Below are 15,063 nucleotides of genomic sequence, written 5' to 3'. Positions count from 1 at the left end.
ATGCAGGAGAATTTCCCATTTATTTTATCCCTTTCTTCTCACACTGGTGTGGTTCGATCCCCAGTGGTTTTTTCACACCCTCTCATACCTTTAGGACAAAATATTGTACAATTTGAGCCGTGTTCCCCCTGCTTTAGGAAACACAGTTTTTGTTCTCTTGATGTACAGGATCAATGCACAACTTGAAACAGTATTTAAAAACCTTTGGAGAAGCCATCAATTCCTGGAGAGCTCTTTTGCAGCCCATCAATTCTGGGCAGATCTAATGAAAAGCAGAGTTTGAATATGAGACAGAGACTTATTCCCCTCATTCTGCAGCTCCTTCATCTGTCACCGTGGCAGCAGCATGATCAGATGTTCCTATTAAATCCTGGATTTATTTGTTGGGACTAATGGAGGGAGCAGTTGCCATCTTTTGGATCACCACATGGAAGAGCAACTGCACCTTTCCCTTTTTGCCATAATTTTTTTTTTTTTTTTTTTTTTTTTTTTTAAGAATGTGCCCCCATTCCCCACATGATGCTCTGGAATAGCATGGAAGGTGCAGCTCCGTGGAATTTTGGGGCTGAACCAGCAGAAATTCAGCAAGCAGGGGGTGCTGGGGGTCAGGAGAAGGCTCTGGGGGAGTCATTATGGGATTCTTGACCATTTTTCTGCTCTCTCTTTGTGGCACCTTTGGCCTGGCCTGAGAGGTTGAGTTCAAACTCAATTCAGTCTGCAGCTCTGCATGAGTGAGGAGCACAAATCCCTGGGGCAAAAAAGAGCTTTAAGAGTCTAAATAAAAGCTGAGCTGACTAAAATTTTGGAAGGTCTGTGCTGCAGGAGTTGACTAAAATTTTGGAAGGTCTGTGCTGCAGCCCCAGAATTCCATGGAGCTGGGCCTTCAGGGCAGGCCCTGGAATAGCATGGAAGGTGCAGCTCCGTGGAATTTTGGGGCTGAACCAGCAGAAATTCAGCAAGCAGGGGGTGCTGGGGGTCAGGAGAAGGCTCTGGGGGAGTCATTATGGGATTCTTGACCCTTTCTCTGCTCTCTCTTTGTGGCACCTTTGGCCTGGCCTGAGAGGTTGAGTTCAAACTCAATTCAGTCTGCAGCTCTGCATGAGTGAGGAGCACAAATTCCTGAGGAAAAAATGAGCTTTAAGAGTCTAAATAAAAGCTGAGCTGACTAAAATTTTGGAAAATCTGTGCATCTGGGCACCCAAAGATATGGAGGGGCTCCCAGTGGGGTTTTTCCACCTGTGGATAAGGAACTGCTCCAAGGGACTGTGCTGTGTTTGAGGGACTCATTGTTTGTTTCACCCCCAGGCTTCCATCCCTATCGACTTCCAGAGGAAACAATCCCAAGAGCACTCAAAGCAATTATTAATGGCTTTCTAATTAGAATATCTAGATAATTTGTTTATTTGATCAGCCCTCCAAGGCAGAAAATCAAAGGTTCCTGTGCATCTCATGCCGAGTTTTTCATCAGTGGGGTTTTTCTTCAGGAGCCAGACACGTCATAAAAAACAGATCAAGCCATTTAAAAGAAATATTTTGCCCAAGGAACAATAACAAGGCTTAGAAGGCTTTTTCTTCTTTCTGGGAGATTCCTTTAGGGAAACCTTTTCATTTCCTGATTGAAAGATCAAATCTGCCCATGGAGGGAGCAGTGGGGTGTGGATGATTTTTCTCCTGATCTCTAGAAAAACACACTCAGTTAAAGAGTCCGTGGAGAGGTTCTGCTTTAAAGGGGAAGGCATTTGTGTGATTGGAGAGAAGGATTAGGAATTTATCTGTAGGCAAGGCGAGGAAAGCTTCAAATTCAGTTCACAGTGTCAGTGGAACTGTCAGTGTGATGTTACTGGGCTTTAAAACCTGGAATGCACTCAGCAAAGGTGACCCAATAAATCATAAAAGTTCTCTCTTTGCTGCACCCAGGCTGGCCTGCAGATGGTTTAGAAGCTGGTGAATGCTTTCATCTCAAATTAGAAATTAATAGCTGTATTTTAATTCAGTTTGTATTAAATTGACCAATTCTATGAAGTATTATATAATCCCATAGATTCCTAAATTGCTTATTACCAAGATGTGCAATTTCTTAGGTTAATGTGCCTCTAATCACATCTAACACAATGATGTTTGTTTAATTCCTGTAGTTACTAATTATCAGTTGGCTTTTTATGAGCCACAAATAGACCTTTAATAGGACCTGGAGAAGGAACTGGGGGCTGCAGCATCTTTGTCCCATGTAGAGAAAATGTTTCTCCACATTTTCCATACCAAGGCCTCTCTTCTGTCAGTCCATGCCAATTTTGGGATCCCATCCCCATAGAAATACAAGAATTAACAAGATTAATGATAATCTTGTAGAATTTAGGCTCCAAATCTGCCACATGGAATGCCAGCCCCTGGTGGATGTTCAGCAGGTTGTCCTGGATTTCCTGGAGAAAAACAAGAGACAGTTGGTGTTTTTTTCTTCTGGAACTCCTGATTTTGGGGCAGTGGCTCAGTGCCCTCTAGGACCTTTTCTCCAGCCTGAGGCTGCCAACTCCTCCCTCAACCCTGGGGGCAAAGACCACGGATGTGATTTGGGAGGAAGGAAGAGAGAGGAGGCCCGGCCATGGATTCTGTCTGCAGTGGGAAGTAAATTGGAAACTTTCTGAAATTGCAGGAGTCCGACTGTGGGAATTGCACCTCCAACCCCAGCTTTTGGCGTTACCCAAAATTCAGGGAGATTCTGGCCTAACAGAGGCACCAACCCCAGTGGGATCAGCAACTCTCAGAAATCCTGGGCTAATTAAGGAGCTTGAAGAGACCTTCACCTAAGACTTCAAAACTGCAGCTGGCAGATTTCCTGAGCTGCTGAGGCGTCACAGGGACCAGCTCGGTGACAGCAGACCTCACAAACCCTCCTCAGAGCCAGGCACGCTGATGCCCGCGCGCTAAATGTTACAATAAACGAGATTTCTGATTCTTTTGTTTTCATCCATGAGAATTACCTGAGGAAACACGGACTGAAGAACAAAAGGCCTGCTCCAAACGGCAGCCAGGCACTTTTGTGTCTGCTCCAAGTGGAAGCAGAGCACACAGACCTGCTCATATTTCAGCGCTGAGCTCAGCGCCCGTGCTTGTCCTTCGGAATGTGTTTGATGGGAATGCTTGATGGGGCATTTTCCTGAATAGGGATATTTTTCTGCTCTGCCTCCAAAGGGATGTTCCAGGGCCGTTGCCTGTGATTTTTCAGCGGCGTGAAATGCGCTGGAATTGTTTATCCCAGCTCTGTCTGCCTAATGTGCCCAATCAATCTGTCTCTGAGGTGAAGCCGCGTGCTCCGCTAATCACCGCGCTACCACAGAACATCTTGCTTATTTTTACTCTAAATTATGATCGGCTTGGAAATGAACTCTGAATTTGATTTATCAACAGCTCTGATGCTAATTCACCAATGAAGTCATGGTGCTCTGAGACTAAATATTAGCGCTAATGAGAAAACATCACTGCCACATTTTGTAATTCTGAGTTTCCACAGCTCCTAAAGTTGTGTGTAATTAATTCATGGAATCATTAACTGGGCAAGGCACTTCCACAGGAATCAGTTTACCTGGATTAGAAATTACCAGCAAATGTCAAACCAGATGACGTTCAGCTACCAGGGAATATTCATGCTGCGTTTTTATTGTTTAAAGAGGGAAATGTGTCCCCCTAATCCACCAATGAAGTCTTGGTGCTCTGAGACTAAATATTAGCGCTAATGAGAAAACATCGCTGCCACGTTTTGTAACTCTGAGTTTCCACAGCTCCTAAAGTTGTGTGTAATTAATTCATCTAATCATTAACTGGGCAAGGCACTTCCCCAAGAATTAGTTTACCTGGATTAGAGATTACCAGCAAATGTCAAACCAGATGATGCTGAGCTACCAGGGATGTTCATGCTGAGTTTTTGTTGTTTAAAAAGGGAAATGTGTCCCCTGTAGGGCAGGGCTGGTTGTCCCCTGGCAGCCTCCAGCAGGAGGGATGGAGCAGGTGTTGAGTTTTCAAACCATGGTGTTCTTCCTCTTGGAAAACAGAGGCACCAGAATTGAAGGGTTTGAGCTGCAGTTTCTAAACAGTGCCTGGAAAATGCCAAGGTGTCCAGACTGAGGCAGCTGAGACAGACTGGGACTCAGAAATGCATCATTTTCCCTGCCAGGATCTGGGGTTTGGGCTCCTTCTGGAGCAGTCATTTGTCTGAGGCTCCTGTGACAGCGTGAGCCTTTGCACCATCTCCTTTCAGGGATAAAACAAACTCCACTCCGTCCAAACCTCTCCCCAGAGACTGCTGGGCTTGCCAGTCCTTCCACAGACTCCATCCCTGTCTCCTGTTAGGAATTCTGGCAGTGAGTCACCCAGACAGACACGGCCATTCCTGAGTCTCCACGAGGACTGCTGTTCCTGCTCTGCAGGATGATGGATGTTGAGGGATCTGTTTCAAAATGAGCACAAAGTTATCGTGTTTCCACCACAACACAGACCCGTTCCCAAAACCTGGGCGGCCAAAGTTTGATTTACAAACTCCAGGGAATTGTTTCAGCCTGAGGTGGGTGATTTCATCTGGTTGAAGTGAGGCAGGGAGGTCGTGCCTGCCTGATCCCCTGCGATGAGGCTGCTGCTGTGGGCACAGAGGGAAATACCCGAGCAGGAGCTGCAGCTGGGCACAGAAGTTGGTATTTCCCTCCTGGAATTGCTTGGCAGGGAGGTGTCACATCCTGGAGATCATGTTGGGCTGGATTCCAGCTTGTCTGAGGTGTCCTGTTGGGAGGCAGAGCAAGGAATTAAGAATGTGTGAGTGTTTAACAACACAGGAGAGGTGAGAGAGAGAAAAGCACTCTGGAAATGAGGTCACTCTGCATCACTCAGACCCCAGTCCAAATCCTTGAAAGCTCCCTGAATCCAGTGGGAATGTGACGAGGTTACATCCCTGTAATACTGCTCCTCTTTCCAAGCTCCAGAAGAAGGATTTTTCTTGATGTTTGGCTAAAAATCTAGGTTTTGAATGCTGCACCTACAAAAAACAGAACTCCAGGCTGAATTCTAAACTCTTTCTTTTCAACAGAACTTCCCTGTGTGATAATCACAGCTAATTAACTCCCAGACATTTTCAACCTAAGTAAAACTGATGGAATTCAGTGCTGTGTCAAAGAAACATAAAAGACAAAGAATCCGGATTGCAGTGTGGGTACCTGCATTTGCACGTTTGGATGCCTGAGGGTTGAGCTGAACATCAGTGGTGGCTGTCAGAGGAAAGGTGGGCAGGGCATGTTGGAAAACACCTTTGTCATGCAGGCCAGAATCTCCCTGAATTTTGGGTAACACCATTTTGAATTTTGGGTAACACCATTTTGAATTTTGGGTAACACCTTTTCAATGCAGGCCCAAATTTCCCTGTATTTTGGGTAACACCTTTTCAATGCAGAACAGAATCTCCCTGAATTTTGGGTAACACCTTTTCAATGCAGGCCCAAATTTCCCTGAATTTTGGGTAACAACACCATTTTGAATTTTGGGTAACACCTTTTCAATGCAGGTCAGAATGAACCTGAATTTTGGGTAACAACCCCATTTTGAATTTTGGGTAACACCATTTAACACCAGGCCAGATTATCCCTCAATTTCAGGTAAAACACATTTTCAATGCAGAACAGATTCTCCCTGAATTTTGGGTAATATTTTTTTCAGTGCAAGCCAGAATGAACCTGAATTTTGGGTAACACCATTCTGAATTTTGGGTAACACTTTTTCAATGCAGAACAGAATCGACTTGAATTCACCTTTTCAATGCAGGCCAGAATGAACCTGAATTTTGGGTAACACCATTCTGAATTTTGGGTAACACCATTCTGAATTTTGGGTAACACCTTTTCAACGCAGAACAGAATCAACCTGAATTTTGAGTAACACCATTTTGAGCTTTGGGTAACACCATTTAACACCAGGCCACATTTTCCCTGAATTTTGGTTGACACCTTTTCAATGCAGAACAGAATCAACCTGAATTTTGGGTAACACCTTTTCAGTGCAGGCCAGATTCTCCCTAAATTTTGGTTAACACCTTTTCATGCAGGCCCAAATCAACCTGAATTTCAGGTAACACCTTTTCAATACAGAACAGAATCAACCTGAATTTTGGGTAACACCATTTTGAGTTTTGGGTAACACCATTTTGATGCAGGCCAGAATCAACCTGAATTTTGGGTAGCACATTTTCATGTAGGCCCAAATCAACCTGAATTTCAGGTAACACCATTCACTGCAGAACAGATTCTCCCTGAATTTTGGATAACACCTTCTCATGCAGGCCAGAATCTCCCTAAATTTCGGGTAACACCTTTTCAGTGCAGCCCAAATCAACTTGAATTTTGGGTAGCACCATTTTGATGCAGGCCAGAATTTCCCTGAAGTTTGAGTAACACCTTTTCAATGCAGAACAGAATCAACCTGAATTTTGGGTAACACCTTTTCATGCAGGCCCAAATCAACCTGAATTTTGGGTGGCACCATTTTGAATTTTGGGTAACACCATTTTGAATTTTGGGTGACACCATTTTGATGCAGGCCAGAATTTCCCTGAATTTTGGAGGATTTGCATTCCTTAAACTCCCACCGCTACATCTTTTGTCTTCCTCCTGTAGCTGGGGATTTGTGTGAATTGTGCTCCTAACAGGAGCCCTGTTTGAAGTGTGTGGCTGCTTGGATGCAACATTTATTACGTTTAGAGTGGAGATCTGTGGGGTGTGGGCTTGAGAAGTCAATATTGGGAAACTAATCCACCTCTAGAGCCCAAAACTCGCTGAAAACTTCCAGCTCTCACAGGGGAACAACTCCAGGCTCTGCTTAGTTAACTGTTTGCAATTTTGGATAGAATAACGAAACAATTTTGGATAGAACAATGGAATGGTTTGGATGGGAAAAGGCCTCAAAGCCCATGCAGTGCCACCCCTGCCATGACAGGGACAGCTCCCACTGTCCCAAGGTTCTCCAAGCCTGTCCTTGGACACTTCCAAGGATCCAGGGCAGTCCCAGATCCTCTGGGAATTCCATCCCACCCTCCCAGGGAAGGATGAGAGTCCTACCATGAGGGCCAGACCCAAAATGTTCATTGTGTGTCTGATTCTGGGGCTTGTTCTCCTGCTGATTCTGTTTTCCTGCTGCAAAAATGTTTAGGGCTTCAGGTAAAAATTGGGCAGTACTGGTTTTAGAAATGAAAATGGAAATGAAAAGAGAAAAATTAAAGAGAAGATTTTCAGAAAATGCTGTGCAGAGTCACAACAGATCAGAGAACTGTGATTGCCCCATCCCTGGGAGTGCCCAAGGCCAGGTTGGAGCCACCTGGGACAGTGGAAAATGTCCCTGCCCATGGCAGGGGTGGCACTGGATGGGCTTTAAGGTCCTTTTCAACCCAAGCCATTCCATGATTCCGTGTTAAATTCCCCCAGGGATGGGGACTCCACCCCCAAAATCCCAGGGCTGTATTTATTTGTCTGGATTTTTTAAATTTTACCTGACTGGAATTTGTTCTGATTTTCTTTTTTTTTTTGTCTCTTGGAGGCCAGAGCTGCTGAAAAGGCCCAGCTCAGGTCACAGCTGGGTTGTTTCAGTCTCTGCACAAACAGTCCTCACCTCAAAGAGCTCCAGACTCCAAGGACAAGCAGGGGCAGGACTGAAGCTTCTCATTTTACAGCTCATAAAATGACTTGTGCAAGGTTATATCTGAGTGTCTCAGGTATTAGTTCCATAGCAGGAGTGAAAAAAAAAATAAATTACCTCAGAACCTAGAACAAAAACACTTCTAAAATTAATTCTCTGCAACTTGGATGATATTGAATCTGTTTTGTTGATCTCTGGATCTGTAAAAATAGAATAGTAACAGCTTTGTGTATTGTGAACAGCATCCCCAGTGTTTTCCATCATTTTCCTGGATGAGGGTTGGCACAATTGTCCCCGCAACTGCAGCAGTTTCCACAGCCAAGGCCACGTCCAGGAAAAGCTTTTTGGGGGCTCGGGTGTCACCTGGAGTCTCCTCAGAGTAAATAAAATCTGAGCCCTTGTGTCTCCCTGCAGATGCAGAGCTGCTTTCCAGGGAAGGACAGGTTTCAGCCCATTTTTTGTTATCACCTCCATTTTTTGTTATCACCTCCAGTTTCTGGGCCTTGGTGCACTCTGCCTTCAGAGGGTGGGTGCTGATGGTTGGAGATCTGCACAGGTGTCCTCATCCTGTGTGCATGGGATGTTGTCCCATCCCAGCAGGGATTTGAACACAAACACCCATTCCACTGCTATGACTAAGCTTAGTTAACAACAGAAATAAAAGCTATATCTCTATAACAAAGTCACTTTAACACCTCACACATAAAATCCATTTTCATATATGCAAAAAGCCAATATTTTAATATATATCTGAAATATAAATATTTCAGATAATAAATAAAATATAATATATCTTAAATATATATATATATACTTCCGATATATATATCTGAAATAAAAACTATATCTCTATAACAAAGTCACTTTAGCACCACACACATAAAATCTATTTTAATGTTTGCAAAAAGCCAATATTATAATATATATCTGAAATAGATATATTTCAGATAACTAATATAATATAATATATCTTAAATATATATCAATTTCAGATACATATATCTGAAATAAAAACTATATCTCTATAACAAAGTCACTTTAGCACCACACACATAAAATCTATTTTAATGTTTGCAAAAAGCCAATATTATAATATATATCTGAAATATATATATATTTCAGATAATTCATATAATATAATATAATATAATATAATATAATATAATATAATATAATATAATATAATATAATATAATATAATATAATATAATATAATATAATATAATATAATATAATATAATATAATATAATATAATATAATATAATATAATATAATATAATATAATATAATGTAATAATAATGTATCTTAAATATATATATTTCAGATACATATATCTGAAATAAAAACTGTATCTCTATAACAAAGTCACTTTAGCACCACACACATAAAATCTATTTCAATGTTTGCAAAAGGCCAATATTATAATATATATCTGAAATATACATATTTCAGATAATTAATATAATATAATATAATATAATAATATAATATAATATAATATAATATAATAATATAATATAATATAATATAATATAATATAATATAATATAATATAATATAATATAATATAATATATCTTAAATATATATATATTTCAGACATATATATCTGAAATAAAAGCTATATCTCTCTAACAAAGTCACTTTAACACCACACACATAAAATCCATTTTCGTATTTGCAAAAAGCCAATATTATAATTTATATCTGCAACACCCTGACTCAGCCTGGAGCCCGCAGCCAGGCCTCAGGTGCTTAATGAGCTGTGTGTTATTGCAGCCAGGACCTCCATCCCTCAGCTCCCCGGAACACAAACAGTCCTTGGCTTTTATGGAACCATAAAAACGCTGCCTTAAAGCTGAGGCCAGCTCAGCCCTGACAGGGACTGGCACGGATACTGCTCTGTCCAGGGGAGATCCGTGTTCCTGTGAATCCACGAGCGAGCACAGTTGTCCCATCAAATTCCACCCAGCAGCTCGTCCTGCCACTCAGCTGCCGTGTCCAATCATATCTGCAGCTGAATTCCAGCTCTTGGAAGGATTTTTGGGATCTCTCCAGCGTTCTGCAGGGGATCCACATCAAGAGGAACTCTGACCCTGCAAAGTTTCCCCAATTAGCTTTAATGCCTTTGCTTTTTCCATGCTTTTTTTTTGGGGGGGTGGGGGATGAAGCACACGGAGCAGTGAAAATTTGGGAGAAATTAGCTCTGCTGGTCTTCACTTAAAGTTCAGGCTGGAAAATCAAAAGGCATTTGTTCCAAGATTGGATTATGTGTAGGATATCTCCAGCTATAATGAGCTCAGGTTTGCTGGCAGCGTTAGAATCAACTCTCGCCTCTCTCTCTCCTGCCACATGTGTTTTTCTCCCTCAGAGCATATTTCTTTCGACTTGATCAGCTCATCTCTTGCAGATGATAAAATTATCTGCAAAGATTTGTATCTGATGTTGTGCCATAAATCATATTTAGTCGTAGGATTAACATTTGCAAGCGTAGAATATTTATGGAAGGGGGAAAAAAAAAAAAAGAAGAAAAAAAGCAGGTGGGGGGGCTGGCAGTTTCTGAGGATTTACATAAGGAAGAGTTGGGATTCAGGGTTTGGAAATACATTTGTACAAGGGGTGGATGTGCTCAGCTCTGGTGAGCAGCAGTGGAGCTGCTTTGACAGGGTTTATCTTGGGGAGGTTGGAAGATAAGGAACGCGGGGAGCCGTGACCTTGGGTGAGCAGCTTTGTCCTGGAAGCAATGAACAGATGTTCCAGCTGTGCTGGCACCACCCCTGCTGCCAGCTGCCTCTGCCTTTCCCATTCCCAGGCTGGTCTGGGTGCTCTGGGAACACTCAGCACCTTTCCAGGCACTTTTGGAAGCTGCTGGGTTTACAAACCCCTTGGCTCGGTTTCCAGAGCTGGGTCATCCAGAAGAGTCAGGACGGAGCAGTTTGAGCATCTGCCCACAGACTGGGGAAAGGGAGAGAGGGAGGGAGAGCAGCTCCCTCTGCTCCGGCTCTGGCACTGCCAGGCAAGAGATCCAGGAGTGGGGACACAGATTATGGAATCCTGGAATTGTTTGGGCTGGGAGGGACCTTAAAATCATCCCCATTCTAGTGCCACCATGGGTCCCACACTTCCCACTGTCCCAGGTGGCTCCAACCTGGCCTTGGGCACTGCCAGGGATCCAGGGGCAGCCACAGCTGCTCTGGGAATTCCATCCCAGCCCCTCTCCCAATATTTCTTCCCAAAATCCCATCCCAACCTGCCCATGGAATCCTGGAATGGTTTGGGTTGGAGGAGACCCCAAAGCCCATCCAGTCCCACCATGGGTCCCACACCTCCCACTGTCCCAGATGGCTCCAGCCTGGCCTTGGGCACTGCCAGGGATCCAGGGGCAGCCACAGCAAATCTGGGAATTCCATCCCAGGGAGGAATTCCATCCCAATGTCCCTCTGGCAGTGTAACAGCACTGTCCATATTAAAAGTCCTTCTCCCTCTCTTTTATCACTCTAGGACAGGCTCTACGATCCCCCTGGAGCATCTCCTCCTCCCACAGCTCTCCCAGCCTGGCAGCGCTGCCCCAGAGGGACCTGAACGTGCTGCAGGGAGCTGGGAGCCCTCAGGGCTTTCTCCTGTGGGCTGATCCCAGGGGGGGATTGAGGCCGGGTTGGGATTTCTGGCGATTGAGGCCACGTTGGGATTTCTGGCGATGCTGCACGACCGCGATGCTCAGCTGCCGTTCTTTGCTCCCGTTTCTGCTGCAGGTCCCTCACCACATGAAGACCTTACCCTACTACAGCTACGACCAGCCCGTGATCGGCTACTGCCAGGCCCACAAGCCCCTCCACGTCAACAAGGGCTACGAGACGGTGTCCAGGGAGCCGGCGGAGGCCTCCACGCTGGACCTGGGCCGCGAGCACAGCTTCATCGCCACCATCGCGCGCTCCGCCGCCCCCGCCATCTACATCGAGAGAATACCCAACTAACGCCGGCCAACCGCCTCTTGGGGACAGCTCTGGGAGGGACCTTTGGTCCTGCAGGAGAACCAGGCAAGGCGTTCCAACGCCGCCGTTCCAGCGGGAAACGCTCCCCGAGGGCAGGGGGCGCGGCGGCGCGGCCGCGGAACTCGCGGAACCTGCGGAACTCGTGGCGTGGAGAAACTTCAGGATCTTTCCCTTTGCTTTAAACTTTCCAACAAATTCCTCGGTGTAAATATTAAAGAGAGAGAGAGAGAGAGAGAGAGAGATTGTCGAGTTCTTATTAAAAAGAACGACAGCGACGTCGGCAGCGGCAAGAAATAGATTTCACTCTAGCTACATAAAGGGATGGATTAAGAGTTTTGTTTGTATATTTGATTTTTCTACATTGCACGGTTCCAGGGAAGGAGAACCACAGGTAAAAATAAATGGGGTGGGGAGGGCAAGGCTCTGGGGAGGGTCAGCCATGTTCCCTTATTAAGTGTTTATTACAAAGATCCGTTGACTATTTTTGTTCTTTTTAAACCAACAAAAGATAGCTCTATATTTTCTTTTTTTCCTTTCGGGGGTTGGTTTTTTTTTTTTTGGGTTGTTTTTAAAGTGGTTGAGCATTAATATTTCAACCTTCAGACATGGGCATTAAAGCTTATGTTGAACCAAAAGGACCTTGGCAATTGATGCAGCAGAAACAAAGAAACTCGGGTGCATGTACATTTAAGACACAGGCTGTACACTATGGAGGGGGGCTTTTGATTTTTTTTTTATCTTCATTGTGCTTCATTGTTGACACTCTCTAATTCCTTTTTGGGCTCTAAAAACAAAACAAAAAGGGGGAAATACTGCAACGGAGTCACAACTCAGATTTCCAGGCCAGTGGTGCTTGTTAAACAAAATTCATGGACGTTTGGGAGCCAAAATGGAAGTGAAGTGCTTGAAACGGATCAGAAGGAGAATCTTTTAAAGAGCATTTAGTGCAACTCACTGGCTGACACAATTTCTAAAACACAGCAGAATGTGTAACGTTGTTTTTTTGGTTTGGGTTTTGGTTTTGTTTTTTTATTAATTATTATGATCAGTTAGTTTTTGTGTAGTTTTTATCAATAAAATGACAACAACAAACAAACAAACAAAAAAAAAAAAGAAGTGGTGGAAAAAAAAATAAACATATTATTTTGTGGTTGGGACACCACAGCCACGGTACTGTTTGAATGATTTCTCTGGGTGTGTGACACGGGGACAACGCTGGGTCCTGTTCCTCCCCTCTTGGAAGGAAATCAGGGAATTGTTCCGAATTTAAACAAACCTGAGTCTGAAGAAGCTCAATTTATTTGGTTCCTCTAAAAAAAGAGGTGGTTTGGGGGCTGGTGGAGGGGAAGAGAGGGAAAACAACCTTTTATTTTAAACTTAAAATTGGGGTTTTAATAAGAAGGGAGGTTTTTCATCTGCAAAATTGAGCTGGAGCTAAACCAGCTCAGATTAGAATACGAGGGATGAGTTTTTATCTGGAGGGGGAGTAACACATTGACAAAGTTTAGGACAGAATGAATTTGGTGATTATTTCAGGTATTTATTTGGGTGTGTTATGCAAAATCTTGGCCATAAGGCTCAATGAATTCCTGCAAGTGCTGAGTGCTGTCTCACAAGACACAATATTCTATTGTCTCCTGTGTTTCTCACCTGGAAAACTGATTTATTTTCCCCTGGAAGGCAAGGAAGGATGGGGATGGATGTGCTGGACTAGGCAGGGAAACGTGGACGCACAGAATGAACCTGAAGCACGGAAGGTGTAATGCATTTAGAATTAAGTGCTGGGCAGGAAACTAAAAGAAAATGGAGTGAAAATGCAGGTGAGGAGTTTCCAGATGAGATCTCCTGAGATCTGTCAGCCTTGGCAGTGCCATGGACGGAGGGGAAAAGCTGCTCCGAGCAGGAGTTTAAAACACTGACCCATGCAGCTGGAAATGAAAGAGCTCCCACCCATTCCTGCCAGCTCCAGCTCAGCAGGAGGACGTATTCCAATAAATACCCAGAGTGGAACAACATTCCCGTGCTCCTGAAGGATGAGAATGGAAATATTTTTTATTTTAAAGGACCATTAACGGCAATTTAATAATCCTGGCGTCCTTTTTTGAGAGGATCACTCTGCATCTGCCAGGACTGGGGAAGGAAATGTCACCCAGAAATATTTCTTGTCTTGGTGTGTTTTTTTTTCCTTAGCCCCCCACCTGCTGGGCATGTGGATATTGGAGAATAAATTGTTTATTTTTTTTAATTTCATTTATAATCGTCTTGAATGCAACTTCCCCCTGTGCTCTGGGAAAAGCTACTGAAAGAGAAGGTAAAATTAAACAAACTCCCTCTTCTTTATTTCCTTATTTCAAAATAACCTAATTTTAGCATTGATTTGGAGGATGTTTAGAACTGACATTAGATTACAGATTTTCTTGGCAATTAGCGGGAATTGTGGGAACAAAATAAACTCCTGTGGGCACAATCTCTGGGTAAATTCATGGTTTTCTGCCTGAAATGTTGCTGGGTTTCCTCTGTTTATCCCCTGGTGCCAGTCTGGATAAGAAGCCCATAACTTCTGTTTGTATCCTTAAAAAATAAAGGAGAAAATGCTCCAAGAATGAGTTGATGGCATGAAGTTAAACCTTCCTCAAGTTAATGGTCTGGAAGAGCCAAAAAATTTGGATTGCTTTGGATCAAAGCAGAAGATACTGGGCTGAGCTCAAGTGAACAGAACAAAAGGACTCTTTACAAGGTGAAGTGGGGCTCCAGATTTGACAAAAATCAGAATTTTAATTCTCCCGCCTGCAATAAAAGCCAAATAAATGTATATAAAATTTATAAAAATTTATATAAAATTTGCTCTCCAGCCATAATGCCAAAAGCCAAGATCAATGTGCTGATCCCTAGCCTTTTGTTATGAGCTTTTATATTTTTCTGTGCTCTTTTTGAAGTCTCAGTTCCTGCGTTCATGTGGTTCTGTTGCACCTCCAGCTCCAGACCGTGTCCAAACTCTCTTTAGGCCAGGCCTTTCTGCTCCTCTTCGCACAGTTCTGGTGAGGGAAGCGCCTGCTCTGCAAGGGAGAGTGGAGGAACTCAACAGCTTTCCAGGTAAGACCCAAAAAATTATAAATTTAAACACTCATGGTGTTCCCAGGGATTCCTCTCCCAAAAAAAAGGAGCATTAATGAAGGGACCTCGTTAATGAATGGTGGCATCTTGGACCCCTCCAGAGGAGCTGCTGAGCTTCCAACCAAAGCTGTGAACTTCGTGCTCTGCAAAAAAAACCCAACAACTGACGGGTCTAAACAACAGATTCTCCAAGATTTTGGGGAAAATCAGATGCTGCTTTTCTCCCTGGTTCATGCTCACCTTGCGAGTTTCCATGGGGAGCTGAAATTCCCCCGTCCTGGGAATGCTGGGGTG

At 43.7% G+C, this 15,063-nt stretch overlaps 1 protein-coding gene across 2 annotated transcripts in view; it reads left to right on the top strand.

Annotated features, from left to right (window-relative positions):
• Positions 1 to 12,828, top strand: part of LRRTM4 (leucine rich repeat transmembrane neuronal 4) — a 131,687-nt gene extending 118,859 nt beyond the window's left edge. Inside the window, exon 3 of one of the 2 annotated variants that reach the window (XM_066567408.1) lies at positions 11,416 to 12,828. In XM_066567408.1, the coding sequence (XP_066423505.1) occupies positions 11,416 to 11,637 (222 nt within the window). In that variant the 3' untranslated portion in view covers positions 11,638 to 12,828. The remainder of the gene's footprint in view (positions 1 to 11,415) is intronic. The other variant, XM_066567409.1, reaches the window with a different exon arrangement.
• Positions 12,829 to 15,063: the final 2,235 nt, after the last annotated feature.

The sequence above is a fragment of the Molothrus aeneus genome, chromosome 29, assembly GCF_037042795.1.
Source record: "Molothrus aeneus isolate 106 chromosome 29, BPBGC_Maene_1.0, whole genome shotgun sequence".
Taxonomy (NCBI): Eukaryota; Metazoa; Chordata; class Aves; order Passeriformes; family Icteridae; genus Molothrus; species Molothrus aeneus.
This window is presented reverse-complemented; position numbering and strand designations above follow the sequence as displayed.